This window comes from Quercus lobata, chromosome 4 (genome assembly GCF_001633185.2).
Source record: "Quercus lobata isolate SW786 chromosome 4, ValleyOak3.0 Primary Assembly, whole genome shotgun sequence".
NCBI lineage: Eukaryota > Viridiplantae > Streptophyta > Magnoliopsida > Fagales > Fagaceae > Quercus > Quercus lobata.
In genome coordinates, this window is record NC_044907.1 from 9,568,834 (window position 1) to 9,595,477 (window position 26,644).

General features: G+C 39.7%; 3 protein-coding genes and 1 pseudogene across 3 annotated transcripts; 1 reads left to right on the forward strand and 3 right to left on the reverse strand.

Annotated features, from left to right (window-relative positions):
* Positions 1-1,251: 1,251 nt before the first annotated feature.
* On the reverse strand, positions 1,252-3,230 carry LOC115987887 (F-box protein At2g17690-like). The gene is made up of 2 exons (XM_031111500.1): positions 3,171-3,230; positions 1,252-2,755 (listed from the first exon to the last, which is right to left on the reverse strand). The coding sequence occupies exon 2, from the start codon at positions 2,744-2,746 to the stop codon at positions 1,406-1,408; it is 1,341 nt and encodes a 446-aa protein (XP_030967360.1). The 5' UTR covers positions 2,747-2,755; positions 3,171-3,230; the 3' UTR covers positions 1,252-1,405.
* Positions 3,231-10,756: 7,526 nt separating this feature from the next.
* On the reverse strand, positions 10,757-12,409 carry LOC115984547 (mediator of RNA polymerase II transcription subunit 15-like). The gene is made up of 3 exons (XM_031107583.1): positions 11,948-12,409; positions 11,381-11,719; positions 10,757-11,170 (listed from the first exon to the last, which is right to left on the reverse strand). The coding sequence occupies exons 1-3, from the start codon at positions 12,407-12,409 to the stop codon at positions 10,757-10,759; spliced, it is 1,215 nt and encodes a 404-aa protein (XP_030963443.1).
* Positions 12,410-20,952: 8,543 nt separating this feature from the next.
* Positions 20,953-22,275, forward strand: LOC115984548 (annotated as a pseudogene).
* Positions 22,276-23,789: 1,514 nt separating this feature from the next.
* LOC115984549 (putative F-box protein At5g55150) lies at positions 23,790-25,148 on the reverse strand. Its single transcript, XM_031107584.1, has one exon. The coding sequence runs from the start codon at positions 25,146-25,148 to the stop codon at positions 23,790-23,792; it is 1,359 nt and encodes a 452-aa protein (XP_030963444.1).
* Positions 25,149-26,644: the final 1,496 nt, after the last annotated feature.

Consider the following 26,644-nt stretch of genomic DNA (forward strand, 5'->3'; position numbering starts at 1 on the left):
ACACATTCACTAGCTTATTTGATAAAGTCACTGCCCATGTCAAACCCTCCAATCAAAAAGGTATAAAATGCCTTGTGTAAAATAGATACAACTAGATATAATGCAATTGATGCTCTATGCAGTCAATGAAAATGATGAACTGTCACCCACAAACAATGCTTGATCACCTAAACTATCAACCTTCAACCATTTGTATTTAAACTCACTTCCCTCTTGAGTACGTCATTCTAATTTTAGAACTGTGAACCTAAATGTCACGTAGGGTTATCATTATCATTGACTCCTTTTTTATCATATTGATCTTTAGTCTCCTCACACTCAACATCATCTTCAGAGTCCTCATCCTCAAAATTATCTTTAGAGACTTCACCCTCAAAATCAACTTCATTGGATTCATTTTCCTTGCCGTTGGAGTACTCTTTATAGTACTTATTTATCCTAAAATAAAAATGACCTCCCTTTCCCCTCTTCTTGTGGCCAAAATTGACTATTTAAAAATTATATATATATATATATATATATATATATATTACAATATCACACTATATAGTAAACTAAAAAGAATACTATTCATATATGCTTTTCACAAAAAAGAATACATGTTCTCGATAAATTAAAATAAATAAGAACAGGAGTTTAGTAACGTTCAAAGTATAGATGAAAACAATAAAAAGATCAATAAAGTTTGCCTCAAAGCTAATATTGTTCTAGGGACACAAAATATCAGAGCAATTTTTTGTGTATGTATGTATCCACTAACCAGAACCACCAATGGTTGGTTAATTTATAAGAGCTTAATTAAGCTAAGGGAAAGAATAGAATTTTGCTAATTTTGCTCGTGACAGAAACTTAACCACATATAAGAGGACTTTGTTGAAGGCAGAACTCGGGTTGTTAAAGAGGAAGAGAGGGGCTGCATTTCTTATGTTCTCAATTTGGGATGCTCAAGGACTGTATCCATATATTGGCCCTGCAATATAGCATCCAGTAGTCTTGCATATCCATATTCTGGCACTGCAATATACCATCTATTTGTAGGAATCATAGTTTTGTTAAGATTTATACTAAGCCCAGCAGAAGTTATCCCAATAAAAACAATTTTTTACTTAAATAATTAAAATGATAATTAATGCCTTTTGCACCAATAGGCAAAATTCAAATTGACTTGCCCTATCATCCTTCATTTCATTGCAATGAAAATAATTCACTAAAAACATAAAAATGAAGAGAACCTATAGATTGTAGCAATTAACATGTAGAGTGCATTTTATGGACTAAATAAAATAAAATATTGAGAAACTAAGGTGGGTCCTTTATTGTAGCATAACTTCAAAGCTTCAAACTACGTACACACATCTTAAAAACAAACAATTTTGCACACACTCACTAACTTATTTGATACACTTCACATGTACCAAAGTGGGGAACAAAAGAAGGAAAGGGATTGGCCTGAGTAATGTGGCATAAAACTGGCATCTTCCATTCTGTACACGCCCATGTCGAACCCTCCACCATTACGGGTACAATTAAAATGGGTTAAATCGTCATCAGTAAAATAGATACAATTAGGTTTGATTCCATTGAGGCTCGATGCAGTCAATGACAATGATGAACTGTTACCCACAAACAATGCTTGATCACCCAAGCTATCAACCTTCACCCATTTGTATTTAAATATACTTCCCTCTTGAGTACATCTTTTTAATTTATGAACTGTGAACCCAATTGTCACATAAGGGTTATCATTTTTAGCAAATCCTTCTTCATCAGATTCATCTTTAGAGTCCTCATCCTCAATAGCATTCTCAGAGTCCTCATTCTCAAAATCATCTTCAGAGTCTTCATCACTGGATTCACTTTCACTGTAATCAGAGTCTGAGTCGGAGTCCTCTTCATAAGAAAAGTCATTTAACCTAGAATAAAATTGACCTCCCCGAAAGCGTGTAACAAACAAAAGGTCTCCCGATGATTCAACAATATACTTTTGGATATGAATTTGGATTTTCAAATTGATTTCTTCTGGAGGAGGCGCAACAACTTTAGCCTTGAGCTTTTTGTTATCATCAATGCGACAAACAACAAGCGTACCATCAAAATGTACAGCATAAAACTTACCCTTGTAGAATGCAATGTCAGCATAGCGTTTTCGAGTATTTGTTATATCCACCCAAGCTTTATATCCTGGTCTAGTGAAGGCCAATTGCTGATATTCACCATAGATTACCATGACTACGCAATCACAATCGCATTCACGAGTTGCTGGGTTCCAAGGACTCCTTGACAAAACAACCTTTTTAAGAAACATTCTACGAAGACGTTCAGGCGTGACTTTGAATTCATACTGACAGCGAAAGGTAGCGACGGGTGGAAGACATAATAGGTATTTAGAGAACGGATGCAACAGGTTGATCTGTAAATCGGTTCCTATAGTAAGCAACCATCCAAAAGATGCTCCAAAGCATCGTCTTCCAGCAACCTCAGGCAGCTTGAAATAGTGAACTTTAGCATTTCGTAAGTTGAAGAAGCCACGCGTCCTACTTTCTTCATCATTGATTTTTTCACTTTGTTCGCTTTCCTCTGCAAGCATAAGCCAAGGACAACTAGGAGGTAATGGGAGTTTCTCCACTGATTTAAGAAGCGAGTGCCATGACTTGCATACAGCACTGGAGATGATGGTATCATCAGAACATAGTCGACACATTATTTGGAAGAAGACATCACATGGAAGATCAGCCCACTTTGACATCTTGCTAATCTGGAATACAGAAAAACAATAATGAAAAGTTAAGGATGTCTACAACTGAAAAAAGAAATACAGTAACATTCAAAGTAAAGATGAAAAATATTTTAAAAGATCAATAGAGTTTGCCTTGCATGGAAGGCTGATAATAATATTGTTCTAAAAACATCAAATAATAGAGCTTCATTATCATTAATATTTTGTTTGTGCGTATATGTAGTACAAACTAACAGATGATTACTTGAATCCTACAATTATTTTCCTATAACCATGTTAAATCCACCTTCTGAGGCATAAAGACTTTATTTTTGCATAGCACGATTTTCCTTCTTTTTTTATTTTTAGAGAGAAAGATTGAAATTAAACTAACATAAGAACAAGAATACTTATACTGAGGAAAAACTGAGAAAGAAAAGAAATTTAGACATACCCACTTCTGAATTTTTGTTTCGTTGAAGAGAGAGGAGTTTGATCTTTGAGTTCCAGATTTGTTTTGTTTTTGGTAATTTGGTTAGATCTGCTGCAACTGTATTTGTATTTATAGGGCGTGTTCAGTTCACAGTTCTGGTCGAACTAGGATATTAGGATTCCTAATTTGGGTCGGATCATTCAACAAGATCTGGGCCTATATATTTATATAAGATGAACTCTCAAAAAGCCCAGTAGGTTTGGTCTCAATTCTGGTAGATTGTACAGCGGCTACAGCCCAGTAATATATTCAAGGTCTCCATCATATTGTTACAAAAGGGCCCTTCGTATGCCATGAAGCCACCCATGGTGCACTTCTTTTAATAATATGTATTATTATTTCAAAAAATTTTGGGTTTAATTTTTTACTTTTTAAATTCAATTTTTTTTTCATTATTTTAGTATAAGATCCTACTTTTTTTATTTTAGATATTCACTTTACAAAATCCCCTACATCAGATTATATTTTTTATACTACATTTCATTAATATCAATTTTTAATTGTTTCTTTTTTTTATACATAACAACTATCATCTACTTTATTCATTTTATCCCTTAGGTATGTAAAATAATAATTAAAAACTAAATAGAAAATGAATAGTGCCAATATAAATTTACATTGTTATTGTAGTAACCATGTATTTTTACACAATTTTGCATAGTGTGGGTGAATTTTGAGCTTGGTTAGCTAAGTGTGATCCTTTTTCTACTATATAAGTACTGATGTGAGTACTCTAACGGAGCTTTCCAACATGAGGGCCCTTTGATATATCATGGTGCACTTCTTTTAATGTATTATTTTAAAATTTTAAGGTTTAATAGGTTACTTTTTTAAATTACGAGCAAGGGGGAACTTGAGTCTTTCATGGAGAAAAGCCTAAGTTGGAATTTTTTTTTTAAGCTCCCAATGGAACTCCTATTAGAGAATCAAGTTCTTCACATTCAAACTCAATTCTTAAAAATTCGAGTTCCAAATGAGGCTACATAACTAGTATGTGCCATGTAACGAATAAATTTGGAAAACATAATAATGGAAAAAAAAAAAAGTCCCAAAACTTGGGTTGTAACTTGTAAGGCGTTCTTCTTGTTCTATGTCAAGAATAATTTTGTATGCAGAGCCTAGCTCTAAAATTTTTTTTTTGAAATAATTCTTTATTTTCCTTCTTTTTCTATCTATGCTAGACCCCCCCCCCTACTCCTAAAGTTCCCATACATATGAAGTCTTAGAGCATTCACAGTAGAGGTGTTAAAATAGCTAAAAATCTATTTAACACCTCAAACACCTCAAATGTTATTTATCAGTGATGCCAAGCTAACAATTTTTAGCAACTTGCTACATTTTTTAATCTTGTGTCTCTCTTCTAAGAAATAATTTAGAAGAAATAGAGTCTTGTATGTAAACCACCAAATTATGCCCAAAACAAAAAATTTCATAGTCATTGTTTCGGTATGAAATAGAGTCCAAGAGAATGATATTTTTGTTTAACCACAACCATCTTTATATAAGAAAATGAAAGGGTGATATCTCACCATTTTGTTCAACTCATTAACAAAACTGCAATGAATCATCTATAATGACTTTTCAGTTTTCAGCCTCCTTAAAGCTTCTAATATACATTATCTGTCCAAATATAGTAAGAAATATATCATTTGCCCCAAATACCAAGTACCCTCCCTGGAACTCTCACTGTGTATTTCTTAAGAACTTGCTAAATACATATTAAGAAAATGTCCCACACAAGGGACATTTCTACCACAATGAACCTCCAATCCAAGTGACGCAAATTCGTCAACAAATAATTAAGCATTGCCCTTGTAGTAATCAACCACGGTAATTATTTCTTAAAAAAAAAAAAAAAACCACGGTATTTAAGGCCTGAAAGAAAATTTCAAAACAATATTGTGTGAGACTCAGTGTAGTTGATGCCGTACTGGTACCGGCTGTACCGTACTAGTATGTATACTAGTATCGAAACGCCAATGTTTCGTACTGGTTTAAATACCAGCCATATCGGCCAATTTCGAGTAATATCGGCCGGTACCGGCCGATACAGAAAAAAGCTTTTTTTTTTTTTTTTTTAGTTTTGTAATTTTTGAATTTTTGTAAGGGAAGAATGGTAACTTATTTGCATTAACTTATTAGTATTATTTGTTTTCTTAGTATGCAATGAACAAAAGCTTTATATTTTTTATATTGTGTTTTTTTTTTTCTTTTAATTGATGCTAAAGTCTAAAACCATGAATAATTTGTTATGAATTGAAGTAATGTTTTATGGTAAAATTTTATATTTATTATATTTTATGGGTTTATGTTCTTTGGGTTCATATTCAATCTATGTTCCCACTTCTCAAATTTGAATTTATGTTTTTTTTCTCTAATATTGACAAATCTAAGGTGGCATTTTTCTAATGTCAATAAAAAAAATTATTATTTTAGTTGCCATGTCAGCTTCAAGCGTGACAACAAAACACACCATTTGCCATATAGGCATTTTTCATTAGTGACTTAACGATAAAGACCAAATTAATTGCAAGTTAAAAATAACAAGGATCAAATTGATTGCTACCAAAATATAAGGACTAAATTAACTCTAACCCCAAAATGTATGGATCAAAATGGTGTTTTCGCCATGGTAACAAGCTAGTATTATAACTATTGTTATCGTTATTGTGTCATGTGTCAGATATATTTCCCTTTTTTTTTCCTTAACTTTCTCTAGCCCTCTATTTGTGAACTGTGAAGAGGGGTAGGTGATGCAAAAATTCGCTTAAAATTATCCCAAATTCCATTGCATATTTTAGATTTAATTTTAGTTAGGTTGTTAGGTTTTTATTTTTTATTTTTTTAATTTAAATATTCAAGTTATATCTTTTGAAGAGCTCGACTATATTAACTGTAACATTTTGTTTATTTGAATAAAATATAGTATTTCTAAGTGTAATTTTCCAAGTAGAGGGTGTAAAGACACTCATTAGGTTAAATTTCATACATCTAACCTAAAAAATTCACACACATCAGTTAAGCAAAATTGTGTAAATATTTACATTGTTGTTAAAGTGACCGAATATATTTACATGATTATTGTTTACATGCAAATCTTCTTTTAATATATTTTTCCTTACTCATGTATAAAAAGAGAGATAATTAGAGAGAGTAATAAAAAAATTGATAAAAATATAATATTGATTAGTAAAATATAGTATAAAATAGATAATTTAATGTAAATGTTTTTGAAAAGTGATTATGTAAAACAAAAATAGTGTAAAATTTTATGCTGAGAATAATCCCATCAATTTGTACAATTTTTGTTGTTTATTGAATTTAATCTCCTTATTTAATGTAACGCAAAACTAGTAAAGCATTATTAGCATCTTTAGGAAGTATGCAAAATAGATTGAAGAAGAAAAAATAACTTCCTGATGTGCAATGCATGGTTTCGGGGGTATTTTGACAATTTTTTAGGTTTCGGGTGTATTTTGGTCATTTTTAGGTTTTGGGGGTATTTTGGTCATTTCTTAGGTTTTGGGGTTATTTTGGTCAATTTTAGGCTTCAGGATTATTTTGGCCCTTTTTTTAGGTTTCAGAAGTATTTTGGTAATTTTTGGGTTTTAGGGGGTATTTTGGTCATTTTCAGGTTTTGGGGGTGTTTTGGTAATTTTAAGATTTTGGGGGGTATTTTGTTAATTTTTAGGTTTTGGAGGTATTTTGGTCATTTTTTGGGTTTTGGGTGGTATTTTGGTCATTTTTTGAGTTTCGGGGGTATTTTGGTCATTTTGTAGGTTTTGGAGTTATTTTGGTTATTTTCAAGTTTTTGGGGTATTTTGGTTATTTTCTAGGTTTAAAGGGGTATTTTGGTCTTTTTCTAGATTTGGGTGTTATTTTGGTCATTTTTTAGGTTGATGGGGTATTTTGGTAATTTTAGTGGTTTTGAGTATTTTAGAGTTGGGTGATTGGTAGAAATGATACTTGGATCATAATTGGGTCTAATAGAGTACCCAATTAAAACCCAATAAACATTAATGTTAAATGGGTTTATACCCATTTAATCCAATTAATAATTGGGTGGGTTTAAATCTCATTTAAGTGGGTGGGTTTGGGTGGGCAAATAGGTTTGGGTTGGCAAATAGGTTTGAGTTGATTTTGCCACCCCTACTTACAGGGTGCAAAACACATTTTTTAAGATCATCATTGCACTAACTCAAATATTTAATTTGTTATTTTTGAAACTATAAGCTATACTCTGTTTCTTTTTAAATTTCAATATCTAATTTATTTATGAAATTACATGGTTCGATTTTTTATACCTCTTAACTTATAGGGTGCAAAACATATTTTTCATAATCTTTTTTGATAAGTACACGTGTAAATTTTTTTTTTTAAAAAGCATTCAAATATTTTTTCATTAACCTATTATTTTCCCCCTTACTTTATAGTATTAATTTGTTTATCTTTGAGACCAAAAAAAGAAAAAAAGAAAAAAGAAAAAAAGAAAGCAAAATCACTTGAGCTATCAATTGAAACAAAAATTGTTTTTTTTTTTTTTTTTTAATTTGTGCTTTCGGCTCCAATGTCTACCACATCCAATGTCTTCGGCTCCACCTCCACCGCATTCAATTTTGCCCATTATTCCATTTTCACAAACTTATTCGTCATATGGCCCAAATGAAACATACTAGTTATCTAGCTTCATTTGGAACTTGAGATTTTAAGAGTTGAGTTCGAATGTGAAGAACTAGAGTAGACTCTCCAATTCGAGTTCCTTTGGGAACTTCAAAAAAATCCCTGCTCAAGTTTTTCTCCATAGAAGACTCAAGTTTTCCTTTGAAACCCGTAGTTTAAAAAAAAATATATATATATATATGTGGGTCCGAGAGATCTGCAATCCGGCCCAAACTCTATCTGGGCCCAGGGCCCGTGCCGAGGAGGCATCGTGCCGAGGACGAATGACCAGTGGCCAGGGCAGCAGGGGGAACAGCTGAGATCTTACCCTGTCCTCGGCCTTCCAAAGCTCCAGTAGAGAGACCGACATTTTGGTGGGGGTAATCCCCAAGCGGCCCCCTCAAGGGGATGTGGACGGGATGGGGCCCATAGGGAAGCAGGGAGTGAGAATTGGACCAAGGAAAATGCGTCCCCTCTTCAATAAATGCCCTTGCCAATACCCAGAACTGATTAATGAGAAAAGACGTTTGGACGGTGTCAGCTTCGATCCATGCAACTAATAGAAAGTTAGGCGGGACAGTTGATGGGATGGACACAGAAATAAACTCCTACCTGACCTACAACTGGAGGGACAGGATCAGCCAAGACCGACTATATAATAAAAAGGTAAGGGCACTAAGGGGGGAGGCTGGGAAAAATGGCCAAAAACCAAAGCCTCCCAGCCCACCTCCAGGAGAAAGTCTCCATGGGTGAAGGTAACCTAGACACGCGCGACTACCACGAAAAACCCACTGCTCGACGATCAAGGCCTAACCTTTCAAACCCACGCTCTACAAATGATATTGTTGGGGCCCCCTTACGTGCGAACCCAACACTGTTACGGTCCGCCACGAATCGTGTCCCCACAATTGGCGCCGTCTGTGGGAAAGGCTTGTGTGTTGGTATAGGCGGTGGGTCGAGAGAATTCCGGCGTTGTATCTAACCGTGGGTTACAAAGTTCTAGTATAAAGTCTCGTTAGGGACTAAGTTCCTTGACTAGGGGCTTGACTGAGGGGCTAACTCCCACAAGGCCCAGGTCCCCCGTGAAGAGCGAACTAGGCGCCTGGTAGAGTTAATCGTATGGATAAGTACTAGGGGCTTGGCCGAGGAGCTAACTCCCTTAAAACCAAGTTCCAGCGCCAATAAAAACTAGGTTTTGGACAGAACCAAGGCATTGCATGGTCCACGGACTCAAGCCTCTGGGGAAACCAACTACCTGGATGTAATGAAAACTAGGTTTTGGACAGAACCAAGGCATTGCATGGTCCACGGACTCAAGCCTCTGGGGAAACCAACTACCTGGATGTAATGAAAACTAGGTTTTGGACAGAACCAAGGCATTGCATGGTCCACGGACTCAAGCCTCTGGGGAAACCAACTACCTGGATAATGAAAACTAGGTTTTGGACAGAACCAAGGCATTGCATGGTCCACGGACTCAAGCCTCTAGGGAAACCAACTACCTGGATGTAAGGAAAACTAGGTTTTGGACAGAACCAAGGCGTTGCATGGTCCACGGACTCAAGCCTCTGGGGAAACCAACTACCTGGATGTAAGGAAAACTAGGTTTTGGACAGAACCAAGGCATTGCATGGTCCACGGACTCAAGCCTCTGGGGAAACCAACTACCTGGATGTAAGGAAAACTAGGTTTTGGACAGAACCAAGGCGTTGCATGGTCCACGGACTCAAGTCTCTGGGGAAACCAACTACCTGGATGTAAGGAAAACTAGGTTTTGGACAGAACCAAGGCATTGCATGGTCCACGGACTCAAGCCTCTGGGGAAACCAACTACCTGGATGTAAGGAAAACTAGGTTTTGGACAGAACCAAGGCATTGCATGGTCCACGGACTCAAGCCTCTGGGGAAACCAACTACCTGGATGTAAGGAAAACTAGGTTTTGGACAGAACCAAGGCATTGCATGGTCCACGGACTCAAGCCTCTGGGGAAACCAACTACCTGGATGTAAGGAAAACTAGGTTTTGGACAGAACCAAGGTATTGCATGGTCCACGGACTCAAGCCTCTGGGGAAACCAACTACCTGGATGTAAGGAAAACTAGGTTTTGGACAGAACCAAGGCGTTGCATGGTCCACGGACTCAAGCCTCTGGGGAAACCAACTACCTGGATGTAAGGAAAACTAGGTTTTGGACAGAACCAAGGCGTTGCATGGTCCACGGACCCAAGCCTCTAGGGAAACCAACTACCCGGATGTAATGAAAACTAGGTTTTGGACAGAACCAAGGCATTGCATGGTCCTCGGACCCAAGCCTCCGGTGAAACCAACTACCTGGATGTGAGGAAAACTAGGTTTTGGACAGAACCAAGGCATTGTATGGTCCTCTGACCCAAGCCTATGGGGAAGCGAACTACCTGGATGGGTAAAACTAGGTTTTGGACAGAGCCAAGGCATTGCATGGTCCACGGACCCAAGCCTACGGTGAAACCAACTACCTGGGTCAGGAAAATTAGGCACTAAGCGAGACTTAGCTACTATGCGGGACGTCGAAAATGGTGCTTATACCTTCGCAAAACGAAGGTTAGAAATGAACCCAAAGCCTCTAGGGGTGCAAGTAAATTAGGGTTTGGGGAACATAATGATAAATGTATTGCATGCATAACTACTTGTACATGTTAAAGTGAATCAGCGCGGAAGTTCATAAACAAATAGTGCGTATCAACGAGGGCGGCTAACGATGTAACCGGAAGGAAAAAGGAAAAACAAGATTCCATATATACATGTTCAAATGCTTGTAGACCGTCAGTAAATTAGGAAATTTGCGAAAGGATAAGAAACAAGTTAATCGATTTAAACAGAAATGGGTACAAAAGCCTAACTAAGTCTTCTACTTTTCTGCTTTTTCGTCAGTCACGTCCTGAGAGGAGGGAACAGACTCAGCTTCGATGCCTGGAAGGATGGTCCCTTCGGGGGAAGGCTGAACAGGGCCAGCACCGGTACTCTGAGGGACCACAGCAACGGGAATGGCCTGTGGCGGCTGTGCAAGTGTGGTTGGCTCCTCTGTACTAGGCACCTGAATGCCAGCCACGGGCTCCGAAACCTCTTTAGGGGCCTCAGGACCCGTATGCTGGGATTTTACTGTCACATCCTGAAATTCTCCCTCTTTGGGCGCCTTGCCAGCGGAGCCGCTGGCCTGTAAGTCTTCCGACGGGGTGATCTCCTCCTCGGGTTGATCCTCCGTAGCCACGGAGTGGGTAGAGGAGACCTCGCGGATGGCCGCCGGATAGAATATGCTCTCCGCCTTCCACAAAGTGGATGAAGCATCCACCCCAGCCTGCTTCAATGCTTCTTCCCAAACCTGGGAGCAATAAAACCTGCACACTCCAGGAATCTGCGCCTTAAGGGTGGCCTGGGTTTCGGCTACTCCCATGTTGTAACCGTCATCCTCAGCCGTATTCTTGGCAGCCTCTGCGTCGTTTCTAGCAAACTCGGCCTCCTGCTTTGCCCGTACGGCTTCATCACGGGCATATTCGGCCACTCCTTTTTCATGCACAGCCGCGGCCAGCTGCTTGTTTAAATCCTCAATCAGGCTTTTGGCTATTCGCAACTGGTCCTCGGCTTCCAGTACACGTTTTGTTTGGTCCTCGGCCTGTCTTTGGGCGCTAGCTAGACCCGCCGAGACGTTATCCCTCTCGCGGGTAGTTATTACTAGGTCGGCCTTGACTTTGGCAAGTTCTTCCTCAGAAGATTCGAGAGTCTTCGAGGCCGTAATGCGCTTCTTGCGCTCATTCTCGGCCGCCTTACTCCTGTTATTCACCTCTTCCTCCATCCTGTAGGTCGCCTGGAGAGCCTGTCAAGGGGGATGAACGTGTAGTTAATGATAAATCGGTGGTAAGAGCTAAACGAAGTATTAGGTTTCGAGAAATCTTACCATGCCCAAGTATCTCTTAGTGCTGAGAAAGACCTCCTGCATCCTCATTCTCCTCAATTCATCCATGTCATTAGGGAGTAACATGGTTCTCCCTAATGCGTCCGCCACGTAGCCACCCTCACCATCTCCAAGGTCCCTCAGAGAGGCCGTTTCCAGCAGTGGACCCCCGTGAAGCATCGGGGCAGGAAGCCAGGCGCTCGGTAGGGACTGGGACTCAATCCCTTTTCCTTTGCCTTGAGAGGTTTGGGCTTCAGCTTCTTTGCCCTTGCCCTGGTATCCGGTCTTCAGTTGTTTCGTGCGCGGAGCCTCATCCTTCTCCTTAGGAGGTTGGGACTTTCCCTTGTCCACAACATCCTTGCCCTTGGGGCTCCTTTTTCTCTTGGGTTCAGCACTTTCAGGTCGAGGAGGCCGAGCTGGCTGGGAGGAAATGGGAGGTTCAGGGCGAGTGGATTGTGGTTGGGCTTTGGTAGAGGATGACCGAGTTTGGATGGTAAGGGGCCGTGGCGGTGGGGGAGGAGCATCAGGTTGTGGTATTTCCTGTGTATCCTGCCCTGGTTGGCCCTCGAGGAGTTGGAGGAGGGGGGTCAAAGGTGTTCTCTTAACTCCCATCTCGGTTTGAGAAGAGGTGCCTATTAATGACAGTTCCGCCTCGGACAAGGCTGGGTCACCTAGGTCACCAGGAGGGTCCTCGAATTGGTAGACTAAGTCAAATACCCCGAACCCTTCCTCCGGCTGATCTGGCTCACCTTCGTCCTCTGCTGCCTGATGAGACGAAGAGGGGCCCACCTGGGGGATGTTCTCGGGGATAGCTGGCTCCTGGGAGATTAAAAATCCCTTCTCGACTATGGTGATTTTTGGAAGCCAAGGACGGTGAGCACTGATCACGTGCCTTGCGTCCCCAAACGACTTCTGAACAGGAGGGTACCCTAATATTTTGTGAGCTGCTCGGACTTGGCCATCTCTGTCATTCACAAAAACCGCCGCTTGTAAAACGGTCTCCAAATCCGCCCGATTAACTAAGTGAAAATGCCGTGCGTAGGCGTGTTCATCTACAAAAAAACAAACAACAAACACATGTGCATGGTTAGCTATCGAACGAGCATTAGATTGGAATGGTGTAAAGGGTTACCCCCCTTCCATTCCTAGTACCCCACCTGGTTCTCCTTCTACTGTCGAGCAAGGTAGACCATCGTGCCATTCCCCAGAGACGATAAGGAAATCCTTGTTCAGTCCCTTGTTGGAATCAGGGAGGCACTAGATCAACCGAACCCTTTCGTCCCTCGACCTCATGTAGTAGGTTTTCCCTTTCAATTTTTGGAGGTTATAGCACCAGTTCACATCATGATGGGTCAGTCTTAACCCCATCTTCTCATTTAAAGCGTCCACGCACCCCAGGATCCTAAATATATTGCCGGCACATTGGGTGGGGGCTAAACGGAAATGTCTGAGATAACCCCTCGTCACCGGCCCCATGGGGATTCTCATGCCTCCCTCAACAAAGGCAAGGACGGGAATCACCACCGCACCCGCTCCCCTCCTATAGTGCCATTCCCCCATCTTACAGTGTTCTAGACTTACGTTGGGGGGAATCCTATAATCAACGATGAACTTATTCATCGCCTCTTCGGTATCGACCAACTTCCTCAATCTCAATTTCGCCGCCTTTGTCATTTGCTAAAACAAATCTAACCCGCGATGGAAAAGAAAGGGAGCCGAAGAGAAATAAACTCAGAAAAGGAAAAAAACACGAGTCAATGAAGGTAGGGAACTTACATAAAAAGAGAATTACGCTTCGGATGGGCTATATGTGCTTGAGATAGACTTGAATTTGGACGGAAGTTCAGATGAACGCAGGATACACGCACTAAAACTCTTAAGTACAGAACTGGAGAGACGGATCCATCCCCAGAAAAATCTTTTATACTTTCTAGGGTTACTGCACGCCCTTTTCCCGCCCAAATGGGCCAGGAGATCACCACCGTTCGATTTCCATCACACCGTTGAACGTGGGAAGCACAAAGCCGCCCGTATTTAATGAGGCCACGTTTCGCCTTCCAACGGCTCCAGGAACGTGCCTTGGGCAGGTGAAAAACCTCGGGAATCGATAGATGACAAGGATTGATAGGAGTTGGCGGATCTCTGACATCATCAAAACCCTCCTATCCGTCCGAGGAGACGGATAGCAGGATTTTGAGGGGCTATTGTGGGTCTGAAAGATCTGCAATCCGGCCCAAACTCTATCTGGGCCCAGGGCCCGTGCCGAGGAGGCATCGTGCCGAGGACGAATGACCAGTGGCCAGGGCAGCAGGGGGAACAGCTGAGATCTTACCCTGTCCTCGGCCTTCCAAAGCTCCAGTAGAGAGACCGACATTTTGGTGGGGGTAATCCCCAAGCGGCCCCCTCAAGGGGATGTGGACGGGATGGGGCCCATAGGGAAGCAGGGAGTGAGAATTGGACCAAGGAAAATGCGTCCCCTCTTCAATAAATGCCCTTGCCAATACCCAGAACTGATTAATGAGAAAAGACGTTTGGACGGTGTCAGCTTCGATCCATGCAACTAATAGAAAGTTAGGCGGGACAGTTGATGGGATGGACACAGAAATAAACTCCTACCTGACCTACAAGTGGAGGGACAGGATCAGCCAAGACCGACTATATAATAAAAAGGTAAGGGCACTAAGGGGGGAGGCTGGGAAAAATGGCCAAAAACCAGAGCCTCCCAGCCCACCTCCAGGAGAAAGTCTCCATGGGTGAAGGTAACCTAGACACGCGCGACTACCACGAAAAACCCACCGCTCGACGATCAAGGCCTAGCCTTTCAAACCCACGCTCTACAAATGATATTGTTGGGGCCCCCTTACGTGCGAACCCAACACTGTTACGGTCCGCCACGAATCGTGTCCCCACAATTGGCGCCGTCTGTGGGAAAGGCTTGTGTGTTGGTATAGGCGGTGGGTCGAGAGAATTCCGGCGTTTTATCTAACCGTGGGTTACAAAGTTCTAGTATAAAGTCTCGTTAGGGACTAAGTTCCTTGACTAGGGGCTTGACTGAGGGGCTAACTCCCACAAGGCCCAGGTCCCCCGTGAAGAGCGAACTAGGCGCCTGGTAGAGTTAATCGTATGGATAAGCACTAGGGGCTTGGCCGAGGAGCTAACTCCCTTAAAACCAAGTTCCAGCGCCAATAAAAACTAGGTTTTGGACAGAACCAAGGCATTGCATGGTCCACGGACTCAAGCCTCTGGGGAAACCAACTACCTGGATGTAATGAAAACTAGGTTTTGGACAGAACCAAGGCATTGCATGGTCCACGGACTCAAGCCTCTGGGGAAACCAACTACCTGGATGTAATGAAAACTAGGTTTTGGACAGAACCAAGGCATTGCATGGTCCACGGACTCAAGCCTCTGGGGAAACCAACTACCTGGATGTAATGAAAACTAGGTTTTGGACAGAACCAAGGCATTGCATGGTCCACGGACTCAAGCCTATGGGGAAACCAACTACCTGGATGATGAAAAACTAGGTTTTGGACAGAACCAAGGCATTGCATGGTCACGGACTCAAGCCTATGGGGAAACCAACTACCTGGATGAAAAAACTAGGTTTTGGACAGAACCAAGGCATTGCATAGTCCTCGGACTCAAGCCTCTGGGGAAACCAACTACCTGGATGTAATGGAAAACTGTTTTGGACAGAACCAAGGCATTGCATGGTCCCAGGACTCAAGCCTTCTGGGGAAACAACTACTGGATGTAATGAAAACTAGGTTTTGGACAGAACCAAGGCATTGCATGGTCCACGGACTCAACCTCTGGGGAAACCAACTACCTGGATGTAATGAAAACTAGGTTTTGGACAGAACCAAGGCATTGCATGGTCCACGGACTCAAGCCTCTGGGGAAACCAACTACCTGGATGTAATGAAAACTAGGTTTTGGACAGAACCAAGGCATTGCATGGTCCTCGGACCCAAGCCTCTGGGGAAACCAACTACCCGGATGTAATGAAAACTAGGTTTTGGACAGAACCAAGGCATTGCATGGTCCTCAGACCCAAGCCTCTGGGGAAACCAACTACCCGGATGTAATGAAAACTAGGTTTTGGACAGAACCAAGGCATTGCATGGTCCACGGACCCAAGCCTCTGGGGAAACCAACTACCTGGATGGGGAAAGCTAAGTTTTGGAAGTGGGTTTGGCGTGCATCGCGCAGCGCTCAGCAGTTATCCCGGTTAGTTCCAAGAGTTCAATTTATTAAGGATTACCATTGTTATACTTGATAATACTTGTGCGTGTAAACTGGAGGGAATCTGTGTTAAGGCATTTTTCTGCCCGAAATATCATTAAGGGCAAGCTTAGATTCGATATTCATGCACAAAGTAATAGTTAAAAAAAGAAAAAAGAAAAAAGGAGGGGCATGTATAAAGAAATGAACACATCTTTTATTAAGACAAAGGAATAGTACAGTGTACAGTAAAAAGCTGAAACAAGCTTACATTAGAGCTAACTGCGTAAGCAAAAGAAAAGTACGAAAGAGTGAAGATAAAGCCGAGGAGATGGCTCAGAGGAGAGATTGGCTACTGTCCCAGGATGTCGTTTGAGGAAACTATTCCTCGACGTTTCTACATGCCCATAACTCAGGCAGCCAAGGAACCTGACCTCAGGCTAACACCATCTACAGAAAAGGTGCAAGGAGCCGGAAGTTGGGGAGCCCCCGCAGAAATTTGCCGGCTACAAGGTAGACAGTGCTGATGGTGGAAACTCCTTTTGCGGACATACCAAAAATCTGGCATGACCAGAATCTGCTTCGGATTTTGACTAGAAGAGGGGGAAACATCCTTTTTCCTCTGTCGAAGTGGAAATTTCTCTTGAATTTATGCATCCTTGGCCCGTACATCACTCCTTCGAGTCTCGGGAGGACACGGCGTTTCCGCGGTGAAGAGAGCTCTTTTTCCCTAACCCTCGCCTCAGACATGATTTCCTAAAGGAGGAAGCTAAAGGGTTTGTGCATAGGCAAAGTAACTTTCTCTCCTATTTATTTGGAAAGATGAGGCAGGGGCATTTAATTCACGCAGCGTCCCAAGAGGCGCTACAAACAAAATATCTCCGGCTCGATTTCCAACGTCAGCTGCGACCATGAGATTAAAGGAGTCTGGGAAAGTCACACCTCGAACACTGGGACGTCAAAAGGTACCGCGTGACTAAAGACTATGGAAATATCTCCTAATTTGTGGGCCTAGTAAAATCGCGGCCTGGGCCCGTCCTGCATGGGTGTCCTCAGACTACGGCCCACGCCGGGGAATAACAGTTGCCGAGGGCAACCTCCTGCTCGGCAACTGGTGAGATACCTGAAAAAAGGGATAAACAGAACCAAGGCCTTGCATGGTCCTCGGACTCAAGCCTATGGAAAAAGCCAAGTACAAAAGGATTATAATTATTCCAAGTTTTGGGCAGAACCAAGACTTTGTATGGTCCTCGGACCCAAGCCTATGGGGAAACCAAAATACTTGGAAAAACAAAAAAAAAAAAAAAAAAGAGACAGAAGGGTTTTGAATTTCGTAAGATGGGCTACCCGATAGAAAGCTCAGGTCATTTCATCCACGGCTTAAACACCATAAAAGGTTAAGGCCAATAAAGGTATAAGGAAGGTGGTGCAACGCCCCAGCATTCAGCCGTATAAGAGAGTTGTTCATTTAGTGAGCGATATATCTCCAAACAGTTATTCCTCACACGGCATCAAACCTTCGTTTTTCTCCTCGGCGAGCATGGGGTAAGTATTACTTTTCACTGGTCGGCCTTATCATGCCAAGCACTTCTATTAAAGTTACGGCGATATCTTTTTTATTATTATCAAGTATTTTGGTCTTAATCATCATTGGTTTAGATGCTATATTACTGTGCCGAGCAGCGCTTGCAAGTTTATAAAAACTTAGAGACATAAAATGCGAAATGAGATAAGCAACAATTTTTATTAATATGAAAAATTATTACAACATACAAAAAGGGCACAAACGAGCCTATACAAAATAAACTGCCCAAGCAACAATTACAACCGTAGTGCAGGTAAGTAAACTGTCAGGCGTCTTTTAAAGTTGTCTTCAAAGTCTCTTCAATCTCTGCCTCAATGCTGCTCATATTACGATAAGAACCTTCCTTTAGAAAAACGACGGAGAAGGAAATAGTAAGGAAGAAATCAATGAAGAAGATGGAGGAGATGAACGAAGAAGATGGAGGAGATGAACGAAGAAGATGGAGGAGATGAATGAAGAAGGTGGAGGACATGAGTAAAGAAGGAGGAGAAGAAGAGAGAAGGGGTGAAAAGAAAGAATAAGGAGCAAAAGAGGGAGAAGTGAAAACACCAGGATGAATCTAGTGCTGGGAAGACTAGGGAAGGGAGGCGGAGAGGGCCACCAGTGAGCGAAGGGAGGAAGAAGCAGAGACACTTAGTCTCTGCCTCGGTCCTGACTCCTAACACGCTGGGGCCATACTATGTATACTCATAGGAGAGCGGTTGGTACCGATGATGGATGTTCTCGACTCAGTCACGCCGAAAGTGTGACGTGATGAGTCCCTGCTTCGGATTTTGACTGAAAGAAGGGCGAGGCTGGTTTTGAGTCTTCGCCACCCCTGTCCCGATCGAGCCATTATGAGCTTTATTGGAACGTGGCGTTTATGGGAGGGTTTTTGCTCTTGCATCGCTCGTTGTTATAATAAAGTGTATCACGATTTAGTGTGTAAACCAGTGGGTAAAATGAACCCTAGGGAAGGTCGAGTATTTCAAATCTCAGAGGGATGAAAAGGGATTTTTTGCAAAAACAGTAACCTCCTCCTGTCCTATTTATACAGAGGGCGGAGCGGGGAGCATTTAATAGGTTCAGATCTCCAAAGGACTCTGCAACCCCAAACACACCGGTTCCGTTTCTCCACCCCGTCAAAACAAACCGCCGAATTAAAAGCAGTCTCGTAAGTAGCGGCCATTAAAAGCGCGTTTTGGGTATCCAAACGGCAAGGACGCATCGAGCGCGAAATCAAAAAACTGTCTCTTAGACCGGTGCGTTTCTTGGGCAGATGAGGAGCCGCCAACATTATTAAATAGGCTGAACTAACTGGGCCGTGGGAAGGGGCGTGGTATTGCCAAAACCCCCATTTCCAACCAGAAGGTTGGACAGCCGGGTTTTGAGGGGCTATTGTGGGGCCCAAATGATTTATGGGCTAGGCCCATCTACCCGGGGAGAACCCAAAGGCCCAAGCCGAGGAGGGCTATGGCCCAAACTTGACAAGGTGGCCTATGGATACCGCCGAGGGCAGTTCAGTCCTCGGCAGACCCCAAAGTCCCCCCTCAGAGAGGAGGGTAAGAACGGTATAGGACAGAAACTTGGGAGAAAGATCTAAAATATCAAGGGAAAGCCGCCCTTACTGCCATTCAATGCTCTGAACCTGACAGAGCCGCATTCTTAGACTTTTTACAACCACCCCCAACGACTTTGAGTGAAAGCTGATGGGACAAATATCAACCTTGGAAATGCTGACCCTATACGTGGACGAAGGACAATGAACACAAGGGAATATAAAAGGAAAAATCAGTAACCTAAAGAAGAGGCTGGGAAAAATGGCCAAAAACCAGAGCCTCCCAGCCCACCTCCAGGAGAAAGTCTCCATGGGTGAAGGTAACCTAGATACGCGCGACTACCACGAAAAACCCACCGCTCAACGATCAAGGCCTAGCCTTTCAAACCCACGCTCTACAAATGATATTGTTGGGGCCCCCTTACGTGCGAACCCAACACTGTTACGGTCCGCCACGAATCGTGTCCCCACAATATATATATATATATATATATATATATATATATATATATAGAAGGATAAATTATTTTCATGAAAGTAAAATTTTGACTAAATTAGTATGTAGGGAGTCTTGGAGTTTTCTTTACATAAAAATGGTACTTGTAAGAAATTTGATCTTCACCACCATATATATAGCTGGACATGTTGGCTGCATATATAGGCTAAAGAATCCCACCTAAAAATTCATGATTAATGGGAATGATAATTTGAAATAATTTTTACTCTATCCTAATCTAAATGTACATGTATGTGAAGCTCATTCCTGGACATTTGATTCTTGAACCCTGACTCTTGCCTCCCACACTCCACCGGCACTTATATTTGTAAAATGACTATTGCACTAAGGGAATGCATTAATAATCACATATGTATGAAACTATGAATTATACCTAGTAAAGTTAACGTTGAATTATAATTGAATAGTAAACTTCGTCAAATTTAATATTGAATCTTCTTCGTGTTATATCATACACTTTTATTGGCCACTAAAGTCTGCCAACTCATAAGGGAAAGTCATGCATGAATACTAATGCCATTAAAGATAAAGTAACTGATTTCTACAAGAAAGCCGAAATGTTTTTTTTTTTTTTTTTCTTTGAGAAACAAACACATGTAAGTGAGAGGGAAAGAGATTTTATTACAAAAGCACATCATAACTCAACTCAAAACTTTTAGAGTCTTTTACGGATAAAATATTGTAATTTTTGCACTTAGAATTTACCAATTTTAGTAAAAGAAAAACTGATTAATTCACTCAAATTAGCAATTAATCAATATTTAAAATGAAATAATGTAATTTTTATAAAAATATTTAAATATGTAACACAAATCATCTAACATGAAGCTAAACCACCCTCATCAACCTATTCACAATTTGAAAATTTTTTTTGAAGAATTCACAATTAGAATTTTAATCTTTGAAACTTTGTCAAGTGAATTACACTTAGAGCAAATGTTTTAATTTTTTTTTTCAACTCAATGCATTAATTATTTTAATGTCCTTAAATTGTGTCAAATGATATATCAAAAAAAAAAAAAAAAACTGCCTCTCTAGAAGCCCACTGTCTAGTCTGGAATACTTGGCATTGCCATCTAATCAATTGTATGGTACATTACCAAATTGGTTGGGTCAGCTTGAAAATCTGGTTGATCTTGATCTAGCCTGTAACCTTCTTAATGGGACTCTCTCAGATAGTTTAGGACAACTTTCTGAGTTCGTCAATTTCGATGTTTCTTCTAAAAAATTGACAGGAATTCTCACAGAATCACATTTTTCAAAGCTAACTAAGCTGAAATCTTTACACTTGGGTCCCTCCATTCCAACTCCAAGATCTTTATATGGGTAATTGTCATTTGGGTACTTCAATTCCAGCTTGGCTTAAATCACAGAAGAAGCTCAAGCATCTAGACTTCTCATATGCTAGCATTTCAGGTACCATCCCCAGCTGGTTTTGGGAAACTATTTCTAATTTAGCACTGCTAAATGTTTCTTTCAATCAACTACATGGCCAGCTACCAAGTCCACTAAATGTAGCTCCCAATGCATTCATTGATTTGAGTTCCAACCTCTTTGAAGGACTTATTCCTTTTCTAGTTGGTGAGATTGAATTCCTAAATCTCTCCAACGATACGCTTTCCAGTCCTATCCCAGGGGATATTGGTGCTTCCATGTCAAAACTATGGTTTCTCTCTCTTTCAAGTAATCAAATAACAGAAGATATCCCTGCCAGTATAGGAAATATGCCATCCATTCAAGTCATTGATTTTTCAGGGAACAATTTGACAGGAAAGCTTCCTTCAAGCATTGGGAACTTTTCTTTGCTAACGGTTCTAGACCTCAAAATGAACAATTTATTGGGGGAAATTCCAGCTTCCTTGGGTCAACTGAATTAGTTTCAGACACTTCACCTAAGTGATAACAATCTCATTGGAGAGTTCCCATCATCTTTTAAAAATCTGTCACTTTTAATAACTCTAGATCTTGGAAACAAGATGCTGAAGGTAGCATTCCACAATGGATTGGAGAAAGTTTCACATCTCTTAAAATTATTAGTTTGCAATCAAATGCATTTTCTAGAGAACTTCCCTCCAAGCTTTCAAGTATAAGTTCATTGCAAGTCTTGGACTTAGCAGAAAACAAGTTGAATTGTATTATTCCTGCTAGCTTTGGTAATTTGAAAGCTATGGCTCAAGTGTAAAATACAGTTAAATCTAATGACTTGTCTATGGTCTTCTACTACAAAGAAATCTTGGTTGTGAATATAAAAGGCCTGGATCGAAAGTATACCACTTTACTCTTTCTTTTGACTGGCATAGATCTTTCTAGAAATAGCTTACATGGAGATCTTCCACGAGAACTAACGAAATTGGCAGGTTTGATCATTCTGAACTTGAATAGAAACCACATCAGTGGCCAGATTCCTGAGAGTATTTCAAATTTGCAGCAACTTTCATATCTTGATCTCTCAAGCAATAATCTTTTTGGTCCAATTCCTCAAAAGCATGTTAGCTTTAGACTCTTTGGGGTTTCTTAATTTGTCAAACAATAACTTCTTTGGCGCCATCCCTTATACTGGTCATATTACAACATTTCAAGCATCATCTTATGCTGGGAACCCAGAGCTTTGAGGTGGTCCACTGGCTAAAAACTGTTCAGGTGAAGCATATGAAGCAGAGAAAACCAGTGAGAATGATAGTGGTAATGAAATCATCGTCACACAAACGTAGAAATGAGAAGGAAAAACATGAGTAAACCAAAAGTATCTCATCCTCGTTATGAGATTCAACTTTTTTTCTTACTTTGTTTTTTTTTTTTATTTGTTACTTTGCTTCATCAAATGCATAACACCAAAATCAAAGAGTTGGTTTTGGCTATGCCATTAGATAAGTTAAAATTGTTCATTCTGGTAAGTCATTGACTGCTTCTCTAAGCCTCATTCACAGCTCCTCCATCTATGGACCTGATATTCAAATCTCACCCTCAGTCCCTCACTGCCAGGTAAAGTTTTTTATTTTTTAAAAATATATATATATTTAAATTTTTTTTTAATTTGAAGTGATTCTTCTACTAATAAGATTGCATTTTTGTCATATACAAACTTCTGTGGATAAATGGCCATGAATTGAATTAAATTGTAATAATTTAGTTTTGTCACAATAATACAATATACCTTTTCCAACATGATTCTATATTATAGAATTAAATAACAAAGCATGTGATCATGAACCTGAAATAATGACAGAAGGGGGAGATGGCCTAGGCTCGCATTCGGTTTAGAAGCAACATAAAAATACCCTCTTCTTGTGGCCAAAATTTACTTTAGATAGAAAAAAAAAAAAAAAAAAAAAAAAAAAATTCTATAATAATATCAAACAATATTTTCATAGAAAAAAAAGAGCTCGTCATTTATGCTTTTCACAAAAGAATGTATGTAACACGATATATTAAACAATAAGAACAAGAATATAGTAACTTTTAAAGTTTTGCACAGAACACTTTGTGTATGTATGCCAGAACAACCATGTTTGGTTAATTTCTAAGAAATTAATTAAGCTGAGGGAAAGAAAAGAATTTTACTGGTAACAAACTTACCGGGGTTAGAGGACCTTGCTGGAGGCAGAACTTGGGTTGTTGAAGATGGAGAGAAGGGCTTCATTTTTTGTCTTCTCAATTTGAATTGCTTAAGGACAGTATTTATATACTGGCACTGCCATATACCGTCCAGTTGTCTTCTGTCTGGTAGGAGAAGGATTCTTAACTTTTTAAAGATGATATATACTAAGCCCAGCATAAAGTATCCCGATCATTTTTTTTATTTGAATAATTAAAATGATAATTAATGCCTTTTGCATCAATAGACAGAATTCAAATTGACTAGCCCTGTTGTCCAACATATCAGTGCAATGAGAATAATTCATTAAAAACATAAAAGTGAAAAGAACCTATAGATTGTAGAAATTAACATGAAGAGTGCATTTCAATAAATAGAAAAATAAAAGATTGATAAACTACGGCATGCCCTTCACTGTTACATAACTATGCTCTTCACTGTAACATAACTTCTAAACTTCAAACTACAGAAACACAAACACATCTTACAACAAAAAGTTTTGCACACATTCACTAGTTTATTTGATACACTTCATATGTACCAAAGTGGGGTACAAAAGAAGGAAAGGGATTGACCGGAGTAATGGGACTTAATTTCGGCATCCTTCATACTAAACACGCCCATGTCAGACCCTCCACCATTACGGGTACAATTAAAAACGCGTAAATCATCATCTGTAAAATAGATACAATTAGGTTTGATTCCATTAAGGCTCGATGCAGTCAATGACAATGATGAATTGTCACCCACAAACAACGCTTGATCACCCAAGCTATCAACCTTCATCCATTTATATTTGAATTTACTTCCCCCTTGATGACATCTTTCTAATTTTTGAACTATGAACCCAATTGTCACATAGGGGCTAGCTTCATTGTAGCGTTCTTCTTCAGATTCATCCATAGGGTCCTCATCTTCAACATCATCCTCATTCTCAACATAATCCTCAAAGTCATCATTCTCAATATCATCCTCATCACTGGATTCATTTTGTCCAGAGTCGGAGTCAGAGTCAGAATCATAGCTCCGGTCATAGTAATCATTATGCTCGGAATATATATGACCTCCTCGATAGCGTGTAACCAACAAAAGGCCTCCCGATGATTCAACAATATACTTTTGGACATTCCATTTGAAACTCATAGTGATTCCTTCTAGAGGAGGGGCAATAGCTTTAGCCCTAGGCTTTTTGTTATCATCAATGCGACAAACAACAAGTGCACCATCATAATCTACGGCATAAAATTTACCCTTGTAGAATGCAATGTCAGCATACCGTTTTCTTCGAGAACTTTTTATATCCATCCAAGCTTTATTTCCTGGTCTAGTGAAGGCCAATTGCCGATATTCACCATAGATTACCATGATTACACAATCACAATCACATTCTTGAGTTGCTGGGTTCCAAGGACTCCTTGACAAAACAACCTTTTTAAGAAACATTCCAATAATATCTTTAGGCTCGAGATCAGAATCATACTGCCAGCTAAAGGTAGGTTGGGGTGGAAGACATAATAGGTGTTTAGACATCGGATGCAAGAGGTTGATTTGTAAATCGGTTCCTATAGTGAGCAACCATCCAAAAGATGTTCCAAAGCATCTTCTTCCAGCAACCTCAGGAAGCTCGAAATTGTGAACTTTAGCATTTCGTAAGTTGAAGAAGCCACGAGTCCGAGTCCTACTTTCTTCGTTATTGCTTTTTTCACTTTGTTCATTTTCCTCTGCAAGCATAAGCCAAGGACAACTAGGAGGTAATGGGAGTTTCTCCACTGAATTAAGGAGTGAGTGCCATGACTTGCACACAGCACTGGAGATGATGATATCATCAGAAAATAGTCGACGCATTATTTGGAAGAAGACATCACCGGGAAGATCAGCCCACTTTGACATCTCAATAGATAGGTAATCTGGAATTCAGAGAGAAAAAAAAAGTTAAGGATGTCTACAACTGAAAGAGAAATACATTAATATAATTAAGATTACGATTAAGGTTTGCATCTTCAAATATAATTAAAAACCCATCTCCAATTGAAAAAAATTATTAAGAAAAGTCATTACTTTTGGACTTCTCTTAATTATCAAATCAAGACACTTGTACATAACACTAGTAAAATGCAATATTTAGCATCAAGTTTTTATTTTTACATGGTATTTTTTTAGGGAAAGATTGAATTTTTGCATACACAATGTTCTGCAAAAAACAAAAACAAAAAATTGCAAACATGGTTTTTGTGAAAAACCAAAAAGAGTTCAAAGATAGGACAGTAGCTGTGTGTGTGTCTATAGTTGTAGAACCGAAGTGACATGTTTGTTTTAGAGAAATTAAACTAACAGAAAAACAATAATGCTGAAGAAAAAGAAAAGAATTTAGACATAGCAGTGTGGAAAAAGAAAAGAATTGAATTTAGACATACCCGGTCGGCGTTGAAGAAATAGAGAAAGGCTTCCTTCGGTTCTTCTATATTTGTTTTGTTAGATCTGCTCTGTAACTCTACTTACAGGTCGTTTATCCAAGTTCCACTAGTATTAGGATAAACTTTTTTAAAATAATAATAATAATAATAATAATTCCTAATTTGGTTAGAATTTACCATATTTCGTCCACTAATTATCAGCCCAGGTTTTGGGCCTATATTACTTTATTTTCAAGCTCGGGTCTTTTTTTTATTTATTTATTTTTTTATATAAGATTTTATTTTATTTTTAAATAAGAAGAAATCTAGGTCTGGTTAATGAAAAATTATTAGATATTGTTGGACACCAAGAAATAGTGTTTTCTCTTCTCCTCTTATATTCATGGTGGACCTACTATGAATATAATGAATGAACCTTACTATGAATATGAGAGAAGTGAACACTATTTTTCATGTTCTAAAAGTACCATTTTATGAAATTTTTTATAGAGAATTGAAAAAGCTATAAAAAAAATTAGTTATTTTGTTTTTATTTTTCCATAAAAAATTCTAAAATTATTTATTAATGCATATGTTACTGAAACCTTTACTTTTGATTACTTCGTGAAGCCTAATAGTGATATTCAGGGTTTGATTCTCTTTATGAGCCTGCCCAACCCAACCAAAGGATTATTTAAAGAATTTGAAGTTTAATATTTTAATTTTAAAACTATGAGGTTTAAGTTCAAATCAAATGTGCATGGGAGTTGGATGGACAAAAAGAGCCCATCCCACATCTATGTAGCTTGGTTTGGATGGGTAGGGGTGTGTCTGGTAGAACCTTGACTATATATCTAACGATCGAGTTCTTGAGGATCTTCATTATCTTCAATGGTAACAAGGAAATTCTAGTTCTTTGTAACTATGACCATAATTTGATCGACAAGCAATAAAAATCTATTTCTTGCTTTGAGGGTTGGAACTTAGGATTCT